At 39.1% G+C, this 21,684-nt stretch overlaps 1 protein-coding gene and 1 non-coding gene across 2 annotated transcripts in view; one reads left to right on the plus strand and one right to left on the minus strand.

Annotated features, from left to right (window-relative positions):
- The window catches only part of PLCB1 (phospholipase C beta 1), a 697,918-nt gene that overhangs the window by 593,372 nt on the left and 82,862 nt on the right, over window positions 1-21,684 (plus strand). Inside the window, exons 28-31 of the mRNA XM_042931600.1 lie at window positions 17,822-17,898; window positions 18,007-18,096; window positions 18,567-18,624; window positions 19,231-19,317. Coding sequence (XP_042787534.1) covers window positions 17,822-17,898; window positions 18,007-18,096; window positions 18,567-18,624; window positions 19,231-19,317 — 312 coding nt within the window. The remainder of the gene's footprint in view (window positions 1-17,821; window positions 17,899-18,006; window positions 18,097-18,566; window positions 18,625-19,230; window positions 19,318-21,684) is intronic.
- LOC122216737 lies at window positions 6,368-6,502 on the minus strand. Its single transcript, XR_006201081.1, has one exon. It is a non-coding gene; the product is annotated as a small nucleolar RNA SNORA70 (small nucleolar RNA).

Consider the following 21,684-nt stretch of genomic DNA (forward strand, 5'->3'; position numbering starts at 1 on the left):
GAGGAAATGCCATAGTCTCTATTAGTGATCAGTTTTGTCCTCCAAAATGTTTTCTCACAGGTTGTGACATTCCCTCCACTGTTGTTGATGCTTTGACACGTAGTATGGTTATGATAAATATTTGGTGACAGATTAAATGAATCAAACAATAAAGTAGTCTTTAACAAAAGCTTATTCCCCAAATAAAACAAGTAAGTAAGCTAATAGAAATTAGTGTAGCCAGAGTCTGTATGTGTTTATCTGAGCTGTCTGTTTCTTTGCCGAGAGCCTGTCCATGTAAGAGAATTCTGGGGCTGTTTCTGCTTTGGAGATCAGTGGCTGGTTTAGCCATTAGTGGATGGTTTGGCCATCCCTATGTAATAGGTGATTCATTGTAATGCTGTTGACCTAGCACTGGTTCCACAATGATAATATGCAAACAAGCAGGTCAGAATCACATTGGAGCTTATCGAACATCAGATTCCACTTGGCCAATTATTCTCAACTTCGGCATGCATCAGAACCACCTGGAAGCCTTAAAACACAGGTTGTTGGTCTTTGCCCCAAATTTCCAATTAATCCAGCCTCCTATAGGGCTGGTGATGCTGATGCTTCAGGTCCCAGGACCACACTTTGAGGACCCCTGCTTCATTCCTAAATGTGAGGCTTGAGGATTTTAACAAGTTCTACTCAATTTTGGTGGGCCACCTTGTTTGTGAACTACTAAAATAGGATCTAAGCCATGAAAGTATAGTAGGACAGGGATAAGGTTTGGTGTAAGGAAGGGATTGCCTGTCAGGCCAGAGAAAGTCAAAGTAAATCTTAGTGAGAGATAATGGCTTTGAGACCTCACTATAACCACACCATCTGATTTTCTCCAGCAGCTTATCCCAGAAAATAATAACAATAATAAAAATTAAAATAGCAACCATGTATTGAGCATTCACCATGGGGGCCATATCCTGTTCTAAGCCATTTGCAGAAATTGTTTGATTTAATCCTTACAACAACAACCACTAGAGTTTGGTACTACTGTCGGCTTATTTTGCAAAAAAAAACAAAAAACAAAAAACAAAAAACAAACAAAAAAAAACCACAGAGAAATTCAGTGACTTTCCCAAGATTCTACAATTAGAAAGTGGTGAAATCGGGATCTGAACCTTGGTCCTCTGACTCTAGAGCCCCTGCCTTGTAACTATTGTGCAGATACCTCTGCTAATTCAGATTTTAAGCCAAGCTTATCATAATGACCTCAGGTCTCCCAGGCATGTACAACCAACTCCTTCATTACAGTGACTAGGATGCAGTACGGTCTCTCTCTCTCTTTTCAACAACTTTATTTCATATGCCTTGAAATTCATTTCATTAAAGTGTATACTCCAGGGCGCCTGAGTGGCTCAGTGAGATAAGCATCTGACTCGGTTTCAGCTCAAATCATGATCTCATGATTTGTGGGTTCGAGCCCTGCCTGAAGCTCTGCACTAGCAGTGTGGAGCCTGCTTGAGATTCTTTCTCTCTCTCCCTCACTCTCTGCCCCTCCCCTGCTTGCTCTCCATCCCTCTGTCTCGCAAAATAAATAAATAAGCATTCATAAGTAAATAAAATAAAAATAAAATGTATACTCCAATGGCCTTTAATATATTCATAGATATGTACAACCGTCAGCACAATTTGAGAACATTTTTATCACCTCACAAAGAAACTCTCATTCATTTATTCATTCATTCAACAAATATTTAGTAGATACCTACTCAGTAAATATTATAAAATACAAGAGGATAAAAATGACAACAACCCTAGCCTTTATGGAGATTACATTCTAGAAGAGGGATCAAACCATGAACAAAATAAATTGGTAACAGATATAGTATGTCAGGAGGTGCTAAGGGTTTAGGAGAAAAATCAATGAAAAATGGGGAAACAGGGAATGGAGATGGAGGGAAGGATGAGGAGCATGCCTTGAAATTTTAAATTGAGTAACCAGGGAAGGACTCACTGAGAGGCAGCACCTGAGTTAGGAGTGAAGGAATGACCCCTGTAAACACATGGGACAGGATTTTCCTGGGCAGAAGGATTAGCAAATGCAAGGATTCTGGGTCAGGGATGGGCCTGTCTGCTGGGGGACCAGCAGGGTGGCTCGGTCTATGGATGACTATAGGGTCTTGGGTCAGAGATGGGACTTTTGGTGTTAGGGACAGATATTGTAGGGTTGTGGGCCTCTGTTTGGCCTCTGCGTTTCACTTCGAGTGTAGATGACATGACTGGAGGGGTTTGAGTGGAGGAGTGACATGATCTGAAGTAACCTTTACATGGACCACTCTTCTAGTACCTGGTGAAGAGTAGGGACCCAGGAAAGGGCCATCCCAAAGCGTAGTTCAGATGAATGGTAGTCCAAGGGGTTAGAAGTCCTGGGGTCCTCTGGCAGATGACTGCAGTTGACAAACAGGGTGAATATAACTCTGAGGACTAGGCAATCCAGCCATAATCATCTGGAGTTTCCCCAGAGTTCCAGCCCCTGTCAAGATTCCATTCCCCAAGGAGAGAGACATGGCAGAGTAAAAGGGAAACCCAATACTCATGGAAGAGTCCCAAAACAAGAATTCAGAGTGTGGATGAAAACAGAAGCCCAGACATACCAGAAAAGCTTTCAGGGAGTAGGTGACTGTACAAATGAGTGCAGAAATCAGAGGGAAGTGCAGCACAAACTCATCACAGGAGAAACACCTGAGCAGGAGGGACCATATCAAATCCCACTAGAGGAGGGCACAGAGCTGCTCAAAAGATTTTCTCCCAGATGAGATGGTTGGCTGGGAACCAGGGAAGACCAAGCTGAGCTTATAGGTAGAAAAATCGCACCTGACGAGACACGGATCAGGAGAGGTAGTGGAAATCCCACTGTGCGTGGCAATCCCACAACATGTGCTTCAACTCCCTTTGCCCTAAGAAGCAATGAGTGTGTCCATAATAAAAATTTTGAAAAGTTTTCCAAAAAATCTACATATATGTCCAACCCAGTCTGGCCCTTTCAAGCCAAATATACTAAAAAAATTCACCCCTTCACCTTTGTGACTGTGGGTCTGGGTTTCAGATAAAGTTCTAATGCCTTTGAACAAAACCTGTATCCTTTTGTTAAGAAGGCTAAGGCCCAAACACCTAGGATTTAGGACCACATGAAGTTTACTTTATGGCCATTTGGAGGTATCCACAATTTATACTACGTGCCTTGAGCTGGCGTGTATCAGCTTCAATTGTTTCTTTCTTTCTTCATTTTCTATCACTCCAATTGTTTCAACCAGAAATTGTTCTGCCAGGAAATCTCTTGACCGAGAAGCACCCAGAAGTGTCAGTTCTATCTTTGGTTGTGGATCAGAGTTATGAACAGGCCTCTCAAGCTAAATTAGACAAACGGAAGTGTAATTAAAAAGCAAGTAGGCCCCAGGTAAAAAGGACTATTTGGGTGATGAGGAAAATTAAACAGGATATTTCATCTCCCAAAATTGCTTTGGGAATTAAATACAGATGTGTTTAGGTTAAGGATTATACATTTCAAATGCCAGCATCCACAGTTCAAGGATCAAGAAAGAAACCATTACATCAATAAACTCCCTGCCAAATGACCATTAAAAAGTTAATATTTGCAAAGCCCTCTGATAGACCCTGGAGATGGAGATGAAGAAGATGTGGTCCTCATACACATTCAGGGAGCAGGTACCACAAACAGTTACAACAGCATACGATAAATGAAATAATAAAGGTATCAGCAAGTTGATACGAAACCCTAGATGTGGGAACAATTCACATAACTCCATAAATTGATAAATACCAACAATATTTTTGAGGTCACTATTCACAGGAGGTGTAAAATGCACACCAAACTTCATAGACTCAATAGTTTCAAAGAAATTTTTATACCTGTCCAAAGAAGAATCTTTATCCTTAAAACTCTGTATCCAAATAGCTCTGCAGCCTGGTTACCCACGTGTGGTTCCCAAATCACCTGGGATCTTGCCTGTTAGACAAGCAGCGTCTCATGCCCCACCCCAGACGTGCTAGATCACAATTTGCATTTTAATAGGTGTCCCGGGTGACTTGTTACACATTCAAATTAAAGAAGCTGGGTTCTAGAGCCGTGGATCCTTATCTTTGTTCAAAATGTATTTTGGAATAAGGCTAAAGTTCCCTTTGGTTGAAATGGGAAATACAGCATGTGCCCCATTATTCACGGCTTGATCCTCAAGCTGGATGGAGATACCTATTGGTGCCAAAAGCACAGGGCCTGTGGAAATCACTCATGTGATTTCCTGCCTATATTGGCAACAGAAGAAAACAGTTACTTCCGTGTAGAGGTGAGTGAAAATAAAGATATAAATTCCCCAACCCCATTCAAGTTCTTGCACTCCCTGAAATCTCTCCATAGATACTGTGAGGATCTGTGAACCCTAGCTGGGGAACCCTGTTCCAACTATAGGATTGGGGAATCTGCTCTAATTTAATCGGTTTTTCATCAACAGCCATTGGTTGACCCTGAGTTTGGTCATACCATTAGGGTTAGGTTTTCATTTTAAAAGTGACTTTGGTAAGTGATAGAAAGTCTTAGGGAGTCTTTCTGGGGACTCTTGATCACTGTCAGTAATGAGACCTAGCATCACATTCAAGCAGAAAAACCGCCTAGTGAGAGGAGACTACATGGTGATGTTGCCGGGGTCACTTCTCAACTGCAATGGTACCTAGCCTGCCATTTAGTCTTCTCTGTTTCCTTCTTTCTCATGGCTTCAAGAAAAGATTTCTTCATTTTCTCTCATAGTCACCACACTCTTTATCCTCTGTAGAGGCTTGTTTTGTTTTGCTTTGCTTTGCTTCTCATATTTTAGGTCTCCCAAATGTACCAGTCCCATTCATTTCTCCCTTCACATCAACCTTAATGGCTGGTATTCTTCTTTTACATAGTCCCGCTTATCTCACCAGCAATCATTTAATGGACCCAAACCAACATTAGTATCCATCCACCTGAGTTCCCCAAGTCCCTGCTGATCCCAGAGATTGAAAGATGTGTTTCATGGTAAAAGCTGTGGTTGAATACTGACCAGCTACTAATGGATGGCCCATCAGGATGTGAGTAGTGATGAATGAGGGTCTAGAGTCAAATGTCATTTCTGGCCACTGCTCTTGCACTGAGTAACTATGTGATGACTCTGAATTTCCATTTTCTCATCTACCAAATGGAACTAAGAATATTCTTCACTTCATAGAACTATAAGGAGGAATAATAAGATAATGTCCACAAATCATGGCTATTAATGAAATAAAATAATACATGAATTGACTAGGAAATCTTGACTTCTATTATAAATGTGTATTGCTATTTTTGACATCTTGCTACAGATTGATAGAGATCATTGTCTTCCTTTTGATTATTTCTATGAGCACCATTTGCTGTTGCAGCCTCTACAGAAGCCAACCTTGAATTTTCTCCCTTCTATGGCCAGCCAGCTAAAGTATATGGGCCAGGAGTAATTACAGTGTCAGGAAGAAAGTAACTCTACTGAGTCGTGGTAGTTATCTGTCTTCCTCCAATATTCTGACTCTAACATGGGATTATTTTTCTTAATAAATAAATAACTTTCCTAAAAACTTTACATTTTCCACCTAATAAGAAATTACAAATAAATAAAGACTTTAGTAATGAAATAAAGAATGAAAGAATTGTCAAAATGTGTTCTTATTTGTAAATTTTTTTGATCATCATTGAGTAACCCTAGTAGAGTGAAGTTGTTCTCATATATTTACATATGTGTGTGTGTATATATATGTATATATATACATATATATACACACACACGTGTATATATGTACATGTATATGTATAAATTATCTTTATGTTAAATTCCATTTCTGTAATTATGCACATACATGAGTATATTTCCATGTTTGTTTTGGCCATTTGTATTCCTTTTTTTTTTTTTTTTTTTTTTGACAGGAGTTAGGATTTATTGGTGGGCATGAGCAAGAAGAGGGCAACACCAAGACTCTCAAGAGTGGAGGGTCTACCATTTGTCTAGGGGGCCATGATTAGGAATGTATTTCACCCCACAGCCATCTGGGATGAGCAGCTTTTTAGGCATCATTGGCTCATTCCTCAATTCATTAACTTGTTAAAGTCCCACTTTTTGGAAATGTGACTCTTCTGGTTGTCAGGGAACTTGAAGTTGGCCCTGAATAGGGCCTTAATCACATACGCCTTGTTTTGCAGCTTGGTACAGATGGACATGAAGACTTGGTCAATGTGGACCCTGGTCACTGTGACTTGAGGCTTTCCAAAGGCACCCTGCAAAACTGTCTGGAGCTTCGACTGGGGATAGCAAATCAGACATGAGTGTCCACTGGAAAGGGCTGTCTCCATGGTCCCTTAGGGCAACCAATACAAACAACAAGCTGCACACACTACCACAGAGGCCACTGTTTGCAACTATTGCACACCAGGCCCCCAGGGGGGATAGAGGGTATTCAGCTTAATTGGCTGCAGATTATAGTCCTTTTTTCTTTTTACAAACTGCCCATTCACATCTATTGCCTACTTTTCTGTTGGATTGTCTCCTTTTGACCCACAGAATTCATGTGGTATCTTTGCATTTATTATTTTCAGAGGTTGGGCAAGTTAGAGTATGAAATACACTTATATAATCATTAATTCATCAATTCATCAAAAGTTATTGAAGGCCTACTGTAGGCCTCATACTGGTGGGAGAATTCCATGTGGACCAAGCCTAACTATAGTCCCTGCCCTTAGGGGCTTAAGGTGGTTAAGAGTACAGGTTGTGAAGTCAGACAGATATACTAATAGAATGCCCATCTTTATCAGGTAGCTTTGCTGCATAACAACAACCTCAAAACTTATTGCCTTAAAATGACAATTTGTTTAGCTCATGATTCTGTGTGTAGCAATTTGAGCTTGACTCAACTGGATGGTTCCTCTAGTGTTGGCTGGGCTCATTTATGTGTCTCTGGTTCAGCTGCCCCTCACCTAGGGGCTCTGCTTCTGAAGGTTGGCGGACTGTCAGCTGGGTCAAGACAGACGACTGATCCACATGTTTCATCACTCATCAGGCTACCCTGGGCTTGTTTATGTGGAATGAAAAGAATTCCACTTGAAAGCAAGAGGAAATGGGCAAGGTGTTCTGAGAGGTCTCATAAACTTCTTTCTCCATCTTTGGTCAAAGCAAATTGTAAGATTTGCCTAGATTTAAGGGTTAGGGAAATAGATTCTATCTTTTATTTAGAGGAGCTGCAAGTCATATGACAAAGAGAGTGAACACAGTAAGTGGTGGAGAAGTAGAACAATAATGTACACACAGCTGTCATAATTTGGATATGAGGTGCAATAAAATAATCCAAAGACACTTAACACAGTGCCTAGAAGATAGTCATCATTCTTTACCAAAGAACTATTTGCACAAGATTTAAAGTGAGAAGACATGACTTCCATTTTTAGTTGCATAATGTTAGCTAAACCATTTCACCTCTTTGAGTGTATCCTCATTTCTAAAACAAAAATTTTGTACAAGAATGCCTGTAAACTCTCCCTTTGACAATAATGCTAGTTTCCTTTAATTATAAAATCAGAGATGATCCAACTCTTGGGACTATAAAAATAATAATGAGGATTTTAATTTAAAGCAATAAATAAACTTTGGTTTTTATTTTGTGTGTGTGCACAATATATCTTAATGTACTTCTATGTGTTAATTGGCAACTCTTTAGGTAACATTAAGAAAAAAAGTCTGTAAACAGAACCATCCCCAAAGGCAAAGAAAATAATAGTTTTGACTTATGTCAACTTAAAGAAGCTTAGGGAACAGAAGGGAATCTGCTCAAAGGAAAATTCCAAAATAGAACCCACAAGTCTGATAATTTAGTTTGTGCCCTCTGGAATTATAAGACTCATTGCCTCCCCCCCTGACAAGTCAAGATGCTGATATGATATATTTTGCATTAAGAAAAAAAGTAGGTGACATGCTGTGGTATTTATCTTCACAGGCAGCTCTTCTGAGTCTATATTCCAAAGGGACGTCTGTATTCCAAAGGGACTGTTGAAATATTCAACCCATGATTTATTGCCCTATTTTAGTAACACACCACAGGACAAATCACATATCTTTTAATCAGATCTCCTTTGCTAATTATTTGAAAACTGCCAGTCTGAGCATTTTTGCTACTTACCCACATGTAAGTAGTAACCAATATTTATTTATTTTATTTATTCTACATTAAATGATTTTGACATCTTTTAAAATTATGAAGCCTTACCCTAGAACTGTGGTGGTTTGGTTGTTTTCTTCATTGATTGAATCAGATATAATAATCTCAACTAACTTGATGAAATGCAAACTTTACTCACTGGCAAACCCAAGCATCATTAGCATACCTTAAATAGAGCTCCCTTTATCAAAGTTCTTGATATTTTAAAAAGTTTGAAAATATTTTCAGTTGATAACCTCATGAAAGAATATCAAAATATCATTCAAGGGAGTATGTTACAATGATCGATTTATATTTTCAGAAAGCTGCAAAGCTGATATTTACCTCAGCATAGTTTAAAAATGAAAAATAATTTTAAATGTTATGAATTCATTGTGCCAACTTATTGACATTGAACTAGGAATCTTGGTCAGGTTTTCCCATTTATTTATTTATTTATTTAGCCCAACAAGGAAAATTTTCCAAAGATCCTTTAGACGTTTAGACCCAAATAAGCTACTGTAAATTCTATGTGGCTATGCAAATTTAAAAAAGAATAATTTCATAGGTATGAAAGAATATCTCAGAGAACGATCGTTGCCCTTTTAGTCCAAGATTTTATGCTCATTCTGAAAAGAATCGAGAGCTAGTGGAGAATATCAGTTCCACATGGATCAGACCTATCTGTTAGCTCACAATTAGACCTGCAATACTGGTGCAGTATCCAGTACACCATAGGGACTCAGTAAATATTGGTTGAATGAATGAATGAATATTTCTCTCAATTCGAATGGCTAGGATACATACCAGAGTGAACATTCACCTTGCATTTAAATTGTCACTAACGGGGGTGCCTGGGTGGCTCAGTTGGTTAAGCATCCAACTTCGGGTCAGGTGATGATCTCCCAGTTTGCAGGTTTGGGCCCCACATCAGGCTTTATGCTGACAGCTCAGAGCCTGGAGCCTGCTTTAGGTTCTGTGTCTCCCTCTCTCTCTGCCCCTCCCCACACTCATGCTCTGTCTCTCTCTGTGACTCTCTCTCTCAGAAATAAACATTAAAAAAATTTAAAGTGTCAATAATGCATTTAGTACATAGATCATTACTTAGTGAATAAATTCTTTGTAGAAGTAAAAAACAAAAAAACAAACAAAAAAAACAAATTATAATGAAAATTCAGAGTGGATGCTTTGAGAGAAAAAGAGGGTGGTACCTTCTCTGGATATTCCTGGAAGGGGAAGGAGGATGGGTTGTGCCTGAAATGTGAACATTCTATACTTGACTTTTTGTTCATTTTCCAAATTGTCCTTCTTGAGAAGAGACTCCAAACATGACAATTTCTGTCCACGTTTGTTTTTTTATCCCTTTTGAGTTAGAGTCAAGGAACTATTCTGTTCCATGGAAACCATTCTCTCACCCTCAAATGGCTAACCCTAGTGAATTTCAGCACGGAGCTGAAAATAAGCATGAAATTATATTCCCCCAGGGCTTTCCTTTTTCGCTCCTTAAAAGGTTTGGAACATTTAACTAAAAGAGTTGTCATGAGTGGTAAACAAATAAGCCCAATGACTGAAATGTGTCTATTCCTTTGGGCCAGGAAAAAGAATCATATAAAAAGTTAAAATTAAATGTTGTTTACTGCATTTCAGTTTAACCATGTATTCTCTAGGTTCTTTTCCCTAAGAATTCTAAACTAATCTTTTCTTCTTTCCTATCTTCAGTGAGTTTTGTGATTAATACATGATTGATCAGTTCTGTGAGTAGAGTCTATCTGCTAATAAATACACCAAAAATGAGCGTACCTTAGGTTAGTTAAAAAAACACTTCAATTATTCTGTGAAAAATCCCTCTTCTGGGTCCTATTTTCACATCTTATGCAATAGAAATCCTGGACTCAAAACTCAGAGAGGTTCCTTTATCTTATTTGGAGGTTCCTATTTCTATTTTTTTTTGTCAGGATTCTCTTGGTTGCAAGTAACAGAAATCAATATTGAACTAACTTATATACAAGAAAGATACAAAGTAGATCACATGAGAAAAGTTTGTCCATCCAAACCGGGAAAGGGAAGGTATGGAGAACTAGATGCCAGAAACGACTGGCAAAACTTTCTATTTCTGTCTGCCTGTCTGTCTACCTGTATTTCTCTCCTTTTCTCTCTGTTCTTCTGTGTGTCCTTCTCCCTCCCTCCTTTTCTCTCTCTCTCTTTCTCTCTCTCTCCTGCTTTTCAATGTGTATTAGCACTATTCTTTTCCAGCAGCACATAGACTTCCCCTTCTTTAGAAAATATAGGCACCAACCCTTCTAAGTTATTCTTTCTCCAATAGCAGGTTGGAAAAATCTGGAGGAAAAGGCTTGTTAAGGTCATGTGATCAACCAAACTTGCAACCTTAGACCAATCATCTGTGGCTAAAGTCAGGGTATGACTGGTCCAGCTTGGATCAATGCCTCCCCTAGACCAGTTACTTTGGCCAAGGGATGGGGGTAAAAAAAAAATACAGTAGCTCCCATAGGAAGCTGGTTTGGCATAGAACCAGTTCTCAGAAAACAGAAGTTCTTCCTGGAGAAGTAGTGTTGGGTAGAGAAAACCATAGGTAAACCCCAACTCTCTTTTTAGTGTAGGAAAGAGATAAATTATTGAGATTTTATATATATATATATATTATACATATATATATATTATATATATATATTATATATATATAATATATATATATGTAAATATTATATACATATAATCCCATTGCCAGTTTTGTGGGAGTCTGACAATAGTGGCATATTATTAACAAAGACATAATATTAATCATTCTGCCTCCTGGACCTTAAGTAGAGGAAGATTAAACGAAAACAGTAAATGCCGAAAAGGCAGAATTACAGTGAGAGTGATGGTCTTTTGAAAATAGCTGGAAAGGGCAGAATGCTACAGGGAGGGGTCTGTAGTATGGAAGAGTGGGAAAGACCAAGGGGAACTGAGCAGGATGGAAAGACATTTACATATTTGCCATATTAAACACAGAGATGTTGTCGTTTTATAACTACATACTCTTTATGATTCTATGGAAACACTGTTTTCATTAGTTGCATGCAAAAGCCATGTTTTAAAAAACATTTCATTATAAGGCATTTATTCCCAAAGAAAACCTAGCTTGTTAAATATATATATATATATATATATATATATATATATATATATTTTTTTTTTTTTTTATAGTATTTCTAATAAGACAGTCCATGGCGTTAGACATGATACTTCATTGTTATCATCAACGTCAGGGTCAGTGTGGTTTTAAAACTTAAAAGAATTCATTCTTGGGGTGCCTATGTGGCTCAGTCAATTGTGCACCTGACTCCGCTGACAGCACAGAGCCTGCTTGGGATCCTTGCTTTCTCCCTATCTCTCTGCCCCTCTCCTGCTGGCATCGTGTGCTCTCTCTCTCTCTCTCTCTCTCAAAATAAATAAATAAACAAACTTTTTAAAAAAGATTTCATTCACATTTTCTGAGCACCTATTTTGTATAGTGTCTGGGGTTCCAGAAAAAATATTAAGAAAAGGAGTTTGCAGTGGTGGCATTCTCTTGGGGAGCAATAATAAAGTATATACACACAAAGGTAAATATCTGTAAGTGATTTATTTATTTATTTACTTATTTATTTATTCATTTATTTATTTTTGTAAGTGATATTTTACAGAAAAGCCAGTAAAGGGTCAAAACCTAGAGTTATCTGGGCTGTCAAAGGGGTGTATCAATGAAGGCTGGCTTACAAAGGGAAGAGGCAAAAAGAGGCAGACACCTTGGCTGGTACCCACTCCCTTATCAGAAGCAGTTAGAGTAGCCCAGTATAATGGAACTTTCTACAATCATGGGAATGTTCTACATCGTGCTGTCTCCCATTCAAATGGAAATATTATCAAGGTAGAAGAATAACATGAGACAAAGTATAGAAGCAGGTGTGTGCCTGGACAGTTCTGAGAACAAAATACTGCCTAGTTTATCTGTATATGGTGAATGCTAGTCAGGAAATTTAGAGCTGGAGCAGTTGAGGAAAGAGGGCCAGTTAAGGCTTTGGTACATACGAAAAGGAAGAATATTTGGGATGTAGTGGAAAGACTGATGAGAAACTGAGGGCAGGAAGGGAATTCTCACTGAGTCCAGACCAGAGTTAGTGAAAATCTATACCAGAATGCTATGAACACAAAGCCATGAGATACATCGTAACAGGAATAATTGACAAATCTCCATGACTCACTAGATGTGGAAAGTACCTAAGAAGGAAATCAAACATAGTGTCCACTTTTGAACTGAATGATAATAATTAGTGGGAAAATACGATGACCTATCTTCTATGAGAGACAAAACCTAAACTTGCTTATAAAATGTTGAGATGCTGGTGAGCCATCCTCAGGTAGAGTGGGGCAAAGGCAGTTGATAATGCTGAAATGAACTGAAGAGTCAAAAAAGCGACTGTGTTAATTACTGAAGATACTATAAATTAAAGAAAGAGAGTTTTGTGTGAGAGTGGTTGGCAGCTGGCACACTGTCAGAAGGATAGGATAAAGTCATCATCCCTAGCTGTGGATAAAGGCACTGAGGTACCATGTTGAACTCATTGGGGACTGATGGTATATTTTACATTTTTTAAGGAAACAGCAACATCTGTTGGACGCTGTGAAAAGTATTACTATTAAGATTGGACCTAATTATTTCACAAATGAACTGTCCTTTTATTTTTTTAATTTTTTTTTAATGTTTATTTATTTTTGAGAGAGACAGAGACAGAATGCGAGTGGGTTAGGGGCAGACAGAGAGACAGAGAGACACAGAATCTGAAGCAGGCTCCAGGCTCTGAACTGTCAACACACAGCCTGACGCGGGGCTTGAACTCATGAGCTGCGAGATCATGACCTGAGCCGAAGTCGGAGCTCAACCGACTGAGCCACCCAGGTGCCCCTCCTTTTATTTCTTTTAGCTTAAGGATACCATGAAAAAAATTACAAAGATCCTAAGGCCACTATGAACTAAGAAAGTTTTCAAATTTCTGGAATAATAAAAGCTATGTCCTGAGAAATGTCCAGTAAATATAAATAACAAAAAAGTTTTTGTAATCTCAAAGCAAAATCAGGTGAATTCCAGTGGTTGAAGTGGAAGTGAGAGGGTGGAGTTGAAATATGGAGCTGGGACATTGAAGCTTTGGGAACGGTAACTGGTCTTCCATCTTAGGGTTAGAAATGAAAGGAAGGTCCAAGATGGAACAAAATTTCAGGGTTCTGGGAGGGTGAGGAAAACAGAGATGTGTTTTTATGCAAAGGGAATGTGTCCAGCACAGAAGGAAGTTTGAGAGGAGAAAATAAAATGGTAGATCAGGTCTGGGAAACCAGGGCAAGAACCTTCCTCTTGGAAGGAAAGGTGAGGAAACCAAGTTAGGAAGCTACCAAGTGGTCTAGTAGGACTCGCATGTGTGTTTTTCCTCTCAGCTTTCACAGCCATGCCAGGAAAGAAATGTTACCCTTGCATCAGAAGTGGGGAAGCTGAGTTTGGGGTAATGAAGAGAATGTAGATAAAGTTCCAAAGATCATTTGAGACAGAGAAGAGGGAATATAAGGGAATGTCTTAGTCTCTTTCAGCTGCTATAACAAATTACCATGGATTAAATGGCTCAAACAATGAATGTTTATTTCTCTTTTTTCTTAATGTTTATTTATTTTTGAGGGAGAGACAGAGAGACAGGGAGGGAGAGAATCCCAAGCAGGCTTTGTGCCATCAGTGCAGGGCCCGACACAGGGCTTAAACCCACAAACTGTGAGGTCATGACCTGAGCAGAAATCAAGAGTTGGACAATTAACCAACTGAGCTACCCAGGCACCCCCAAAAACATTTATTTCTTACAGCTTTCTCTCTCTCTCTCTCTTTTAAATTTTAGTTAGTTAATGTACTGTGCAGTATTGGTTTCAGGAGTATTTTCTCACAGTTCTGAAGGCTGGAAGCCCAAGATTAAGGCTACAGACCTGGTGTCTGGTGAAAGCCCACTTCTTGGTTCATAGATGGCCGTCTTCTCACTGTGTCCTCACATGACTGAAGGGGTGACAGAGCTCTGTGGGATCTCTTTTATAAGAGCACTAATCCTATCATGAGCTCTCAAACTTCCTGACCTAACCACCTCCCAAAGCCCCACCTCCTAATACAGTCGGTCACATTGGGAGTTAGGATTTCAATATATAAATGTGTGGGGGGGGGGGGGGACACAAACATTCAGTCCATAACAGAGGGGTTCTTCTAAATTGTCTCCATCATTCTCAGTAATTTAGACAATGCCTCTCAAACTGTAACGTGAACACAAATCTCCTGAGAATCTTGTTAAAAATGCCAACTTTGGTTTAGTTGATCTGGACAAGGGCCTTGAATTTCTGTTGTGTTCCCAGGCAATGCTGCTGGTCCATGCTGGTCATCTATACGTTGAGTAGCAAGATCTAGAAAGCCAGGTCATTGGCCCAGAGTTTGTAGAATAGTGACATGTATTTAGGGTACTTGATAAATATTTGTTGGACTGTGGCTAAAATGAATAGTTAGATAAAGGTGCGTGTTCTGGGAGCCAAGGGGGTGGGAACTCTTTCAAGAGAAGAGTAAAGAGCAAGTGCAGATGGTCTGAGGGAGGGACAAGGAGGAGGCCAGCGGACGCAGCAGCCAGGGAATTTCTGTGGAAGTTTGAGAGAGTGCAGGCTGGCAATTGTGTCAGGTATGATACCAAATCAAAAGAAAAGTCAGAATTGGGTGGGGAGAGGGGCACCTGGGTGGCTCAGTAGGTTAAGAGTTTGACGTTGGCTCAGATCATGATCTCGCAGTTTGTGAGTTCAAGCCCTGCATCAGACTCTGTGCTGACAGCTCAGAGCCTGGAGCCTGTTTCGGATTCTCTGTCTCCCTCTCTCTCTGCCCCTCCCCAACTTGTGCTCTGTCTCTTTCTCTCAAAAAAAATAAACATTAAAAAAATTTTTTTAAAGAATTGGATGGGGAGATGGGCTGTGGGATCTCAGGGTCAGGGACTTCAGTGACTGGATGGTGAGGTGGCTAAGGATGAGGGCAAGAGGTGGAAGGAGAGCAGGAAATGTGAGCAGATACTGGCATAACCAAGAAAATAACATTCTGAAGTCAGGTGAATGATACACCAGATGACAAAGTGGAAACAGAAGTATGAGGGCCATTGAATTTAAAAGCGTTGCTGAGAGGTTTTGCCATGTTGAGCAGAATGAGGACGGGCCACAGACATCTTCCCAAATCTGGCAAAGTTTCCAAATCACCAGAGGAGGTTTTGAAAATACTGATTTCCAGGCCCTGCCCTGAGACATTTGGAGTCCATATGCATAGGCACGAGCCCTGGAATCTGCATTTTTAGGAAGTTATCCAGGAGTGATTCTGATATTGCAACCAAGGTTGGGGATCCTTGCATAACCCTCTATAACTCCTCAGGGTGAATGAGAAAGAAGAAAGATGCTCTGGGGAAGGAAAGGTGCTGAGTGCACACCCTCAGCTAGAATCGGGATTGCAGGAATCCTCAAGGAAATTTCCAGAGTCTTTGCACACCAGAATTTTACATTTAGAGAGTTTCAAAAATAGTACTACAAAGCTGTAATATTTCATGATTTCTTTCTTTTTTTAATGTTTATTTATTTTTGAGAAAGAGAGCTTGAGTGGGGGAGGAGTAGTGATAGTAGGAGACAGAGAATCCAAAGCAGGCTCCAGGCTCTGAGCTGTCAGCACAGAGCCCCATGCAAGGCTCGAACTCACAAACTTCCAGATCATGACCTGAACTGAAGTCAGACGCTTAACGGACCTAGGCTCCCCTTCATGATTTCTTTAATTGTGATGGTCGTGATCAGGCAATCTCTTTTGGGTGATCAGATAGGTTTTCTGCTGGCCCAAGTCCCAGTTAATAGTTGTTCAGATTTAGTCCACTTCACAAATGCATCAAATTTCACATTAATGTTAAGTTAATGTGCTTTCTTTATTGTAATTCTCTAAGATAATTTCTCCTTTGATGTTTTATTCTCTTACATGAGAAGGATTTTTTTTTCAAAAACAATTTCTAAAATCATAATGAAAAGAGGTGGGGAAGTGGGGAAGCCATCGAACCTGATTTGTTGGGTTTGTCCCCGGCTCTGTCACTTATCACCTCTGTGTCTGTGAGCCCAGAACCTGATCCACAGGTGTCAGGATCTTCACATGTAAAACAAAGATAAAAGCACAGCCTCACAGTGCAGTTCTTAGAATTAAATAGGAATCGAATACATTTAAAACTCTTCAAACTGTGCCAGACATACATAAATTATCGATGAAAGTTTGCCATACTCTGATTATGTTGCCTTATCACTGTGGCAGTAACCACTTATGTTAAATTGGTCAACTTACCCAGTTGTATTTGAGAGTCTCCATCACGGGTCAACAGCAGTGGGGTCTTTCATAGGAAGCCCACGCTGTCTACGTGGTGCTCCAGTAAGAAGGGTTGAGTCCAATTACTACCGCTGTCTGAGTAATCGCAAAAGTTTCCATAGGTTCTCCATGTGGAAGAGAAAGAGATGGGACTTATGTACCTTTATATAACTGAGAAGTATTTACTGAGCACCTACTAAATATTAGGAATTGTGCAGAGGGCCAAGGATATGCAAACACAAACACAGTCACTGCCCTCTTGAAGCTTGGTTTGATAATAAATGCAAGACAATAAATTAATTGCTTTCATGGCATGTGTTAAAATTCAATGGCACTGTACCATAGAAGAGAATTTCTGACATTCTTTGGAAGTTACCCACACAAGGACACAGCCATCGATTTCTAAGATGGGCAACTCATGGTCCTTGAAGCAATTAAACAATGAATCAGATTGGGGGCGCCTGGGTGACTCAGTCAAGCGTCCAAGTTCGGCTCAGGTCATGATCTAACCATTTGTGGGTTCAAGCCCCACACCAGGCTCTGTGCCGACAGCTCGGAGCCTGGCACCTGCTTCAGATTCTCTCTCTCTCTCTCTCTCTCTCTCTCTCTCTGCCCCTCCCCTGCTCACACTTGGTCTCTCTCAAAAATAGATAAATATTAAGAAAAAATAAAAAAAAAACAATGAATTAGGCACAAACCAAGAATTAAAATACACAGTTGATTATAACTTGCATTTGTATCATACTCGTGTTACTTTCAGCTTCACTGTACCTCCAAGAGACAAAGGCATTAATAATCCCATTTATTACAAGAAAATGTAGATTCAGAAAATGTAGCACCATTGACCCAAATGGTATTTTTGATATCACAGAATGAGGAATGGAACCTGAGCCCTCCACCCCTCCACTGTTAGTTGTCTTTGCACTGAGCCAAGCTGCAGTAACCAGCACAATAGTCTAAGGCATCCTGTTTAATTCAAAAGGGATCCAAAGAAGACTTTCATATTAAAGCTTAGATAATGTGATGGTTTTCAGTGACTTCCCCATTGCCTGTGAGATGCTTGGTAATTTTAACTATTGTTAAACATCAGTCACAGATTTCCTAACTAGAGATACCGTTGTCTGGGGGCTCAAGGGGAGAGAGTCTTTGTTTATGATTGTGTAAAACAGTAAACACATTTTCTTCCCCCAGCTTATTCAGAAATTGACGGATGTTGCCGAAGAATGTCAGAACAATCAGCTGAAGAAGCTCAAAGAAATCTGTGAGAAGTAAGCCTGCATTCTCTTTACAATGGGCTTGTGCCTATAAATGTGTTACACACAAATTGCCATTTGATTTGTCTTTTTTTTTTTCTTTTACTTCCATTTTGACTTCAGGGAGAAGAAGGAATTAAAGAAGAAAATGGATAAAAAAAGGCAGGAGAAGATCACAGAAGCTAAATCCAAAGACAAAAGTCAAATGGAAGAGTAAGGAAAAAGAACCCCTTCTCCCCCAACTTTTACCTGGGGATTCTTTTATTCTGTTAGAATAACAGCTTCTCAAACATACAAAGACCCATTTTTGATGTTTCTCCTCTAATTAACCTTTCAAAAGATCCCTTTTGTAAATTTTTCAACAGGGAACTCAAAGGGCTTTCAATAATGGACTGAGGTGCACCCAGGGCCTTTTAGTTAAAGATTGAGTAAGGAGCGTCCCTTAGGAAAAAAGCAAATCTTCAGTTCCCCTGCTGTCAGGCAAACTTCCCAGCATTTAGTGAACACAGAGTTTGCCCTTGGGCAGAACCTGACTTTTGTCCAGAACCAGCAGATTGTACCTTTCTTGCCACAGCAGTAAGAATGTTGAAAGTTCTGTAAACTTTCATCTGGAAGTCTGAAGCTCACCTCTTTGTTGATGCTGGATGAGTTCATATAATGATCTAGTTGTCATTTGCTCTTAGGGAAAAGACAGAGATGATCCGGTCATACATCCAGGAGGTGGTACAGTACATCAAGAGGGTATGTCGCTTAATCTCTCTCTGCTTTGCACACCGCGTATGATTGTTCAGCAAGCACAATGTGAGCCTCTGGAGGAAAATGCCAGGCCTTGTATCTATTTATCACCACCACCCAGAAGAGCTGTTTCACAGAGCAGGCATTCCATAATCAAGGCTTCTGCAAGTTTAGTTGCAAACCTATGTATAAAAAGGCTTATCTAAAAATAAATGTCAAGAATCATTTTCAAAGTGAGGAGCCCAGAAACACAGGATCAATAGGGGATCCCCCAAAAGAACCTGTAGCTGTCATCAATGTTAGGGAAGACGGCAATCTCCAAAGGCACTTCTTCATATTAGTGTTTGAAAATTGGTATTATGGAACTTTTCAAACTTTAGCAAAAATAGAAGAATAGCATAATCTGTTGATCACCTCACCCCCACCCTGTGTACCCATCACCCAGGTCTGACACTTACCAACAGTCTCCTACACTTGTAAGGGAAGTTCTTGATCAGGATATGAGATAATTAAATGTATGACATCGATCTGAAAAGCTTTCCACTTTTTTTCTGAAAACCACTCACTTATTAATGTTAGATGAACATAACTTTCTTTGTAACTTTCTTATAGTTAGAAGAGGCACAAAGTAAACGGCAAGAAAAACTTGTAGAGAAACACAAGGAGATCCGTCAGCAGATCCTGGATGAAAAGCCCAAGGTAAACTGAACCGAATAATAAAACACAGTAACTTCATTTTTCCTCCATTTAATTACAATAAAACCTCTGTAGGTCGTGTACCCTGCACACAGTCTCAGATCAGTTCTTACATGTAAAACTCATGTATCTTTCTCAACCATGGTAAAGATCTTTCTATAGCAATATTCCACACAGGTTTATTATCACCCAGTGAGCTTTAAACATTGCAATTGCTTGGAACCCACCTCTTGAAATTTTGGTTTCAATTGGTCTGAGATATGGTTTTTGAAGCACTTCCCCTCTCTCCCTGCCAGAACAGAGAAAATTAGAGAAATTAGCCAAGCCTCTTGCGTACTGAATAAAATATTGTAATGTCAGGCTCTGTCCAGCAGAGGGTGTCCTGTACCAAAATCACCCTGGTTTTTAATCCAACAAAATGTTCTCATAAACCAGAAAAAAACAAATCTTTTTTTCCCCCAATAATAATAGTTTATTATGTCTCCTCTTTCAAATTACCTTATGCTTATTGTTTGGTCAAAATCAATTGTTTTATGAATATTAACTTTGATTATCAGTAAATAAAATACTTTTAGGTTGGCAAAGAGCATCTTGGTTTTAGATCATTACATATATTTTCATTCATCACTGAGTATTTGTGAAAAATATGCTTTTCAGTGTTATTATTCTCCTATGTGCATTTAAAATATCTACTCTAAAAGGTACAGCTATTTCATACAAGTACTCTTTAAACCTGCAAAGCTCAAAAGTGTTACTTTCATTTCATTGTATAGTCCATTCATCAATTTACTTTTTATAGAAATTTTTTAGCTAGTTCTAAATATATTCTTGTGGTTATTTCTGCCCTTCTCCTTTTGTATTTATTAGACAGGAGAATTATTTAATATTTTTAACTCCTAAAGTTTTTAGGCTTGGCAATATAGATGAAGCAGTAATGAAAATCTGAGAATTAATAATTACTTAAATATGCTGCTAATTTTTCTGTTTTTCACGTAAACATACAGTTTAAATATTCTTAGCCACCATCTTAGGTTGATTATACATTAATAATAAATTTTAAGATGATTTCAGAAATGGCTATACCTTCCATTGATCCACTGATGGATCTTTTATAATGTTTGGAGCAAAAGATTCAGGTCCAACTGGAATTTAAGCGGCACATTAACACCCTAATAATCAGTCCCAGGTGATATATTCAGATATATACATTTTCAATCCATGCTGTCTGAAAGCAAACATGTCATTACTTTGTACACTGACATAATATACGTTGGTTACGATTGATCTCTTATTAGCCAGTTTTTATATTTCTAAAAGAAAATCTCTCTGGTGAGATATGGTTATTCCCATAGAGTTTTATTTTACTTTGTTTTTGTCTTTGGTCCAAAAATGTCTCATACTTGTCTCATAGATACAATGCAATCACAAATGTGTTTCAATTCTGTAACTCTCAGTATAAAAACCCCTACGAGGCTTTTCAGTTACTGCTCTAGGTCATCAGGATTAAAATCAACTTTGGTAGGTATTAAAGTGCTTTTAAACTTATGCACTGGACATAGGTAAATGTTACAAGAATAACTGTTGGATAACTTGTCAGGGTGCATTCTGCAGCAGTTTTACAGAAAACCCAATTAAAACTGGCTTACACAATAGTAAACTTAGTAAGTCATATTCCTGGAAGTTCAGATGTATTGTAGTCTGAGGAATGGTTAATTGAACACTTCAGCAACCTCATCAAGAATGCACTTTAACAGAAACCTATGGGGGAGGGAAAGGAAAAAAAAAAAAGAGGTTAGAGTGGGAGAGAGCCAAAGCATAAGAGACTCTTAAAAACTGAGAACAAACTGAGGGTTGATGGGGGGTGGGAGGGAGGGGAGGGTGGGTGATGGGTATTGAGGAGGGCACCTTTTGGGATGAGCACTGGGTGTTGTATGGAAACCAATTTGACAATAAATTTCATATATTAAAAACAAAGAAAAAAAAGAAAAAAGAAAGAAAGAAAAAAAAAAAGAATGCACCATGCCATCTCAGTTTGTTGCCTTTCATGCCTAAGCTTTAAACCCACAGTCCTAAAATGACTGCCATAGCTCCATGCATCACATTACATAAATCATTCAAAGGCAAAAAAAGGTAATGTCTTCATCTTATAGCCCTTTATTTATAAGATTAAGGAAAAGCTTCCTATGTCTTCCCAGTAGCTTTCTCCTCATTGGCTAGGATTGTACCATATACCCATTACTAAACCAGTCATGGGTAGTAGAGTGTAATCTTCACGATTGCCTTAGAGTATTAAAGCTTGCTCAAAAGGGTGGAGAGAGTCCAGCTCCTCTTCAGTTTCATAGTCAACAGGCACCGGAACAAAACTGATGT

This window comes from Panthera leo, chromosome A3, assembly GCF_018350215.1.
Source record: "Panthera leo isolate Ple1 chromosome A3, P.leo_Ple1_pat1.1, whole genome shotgun sequence".
Taxonomy (NCBI): domain Eukaryota; kingdom Metazoa; phylum Chordata; class Mammalia; order Carnivora; family Felidae; genus Panthera; species Panthera leo.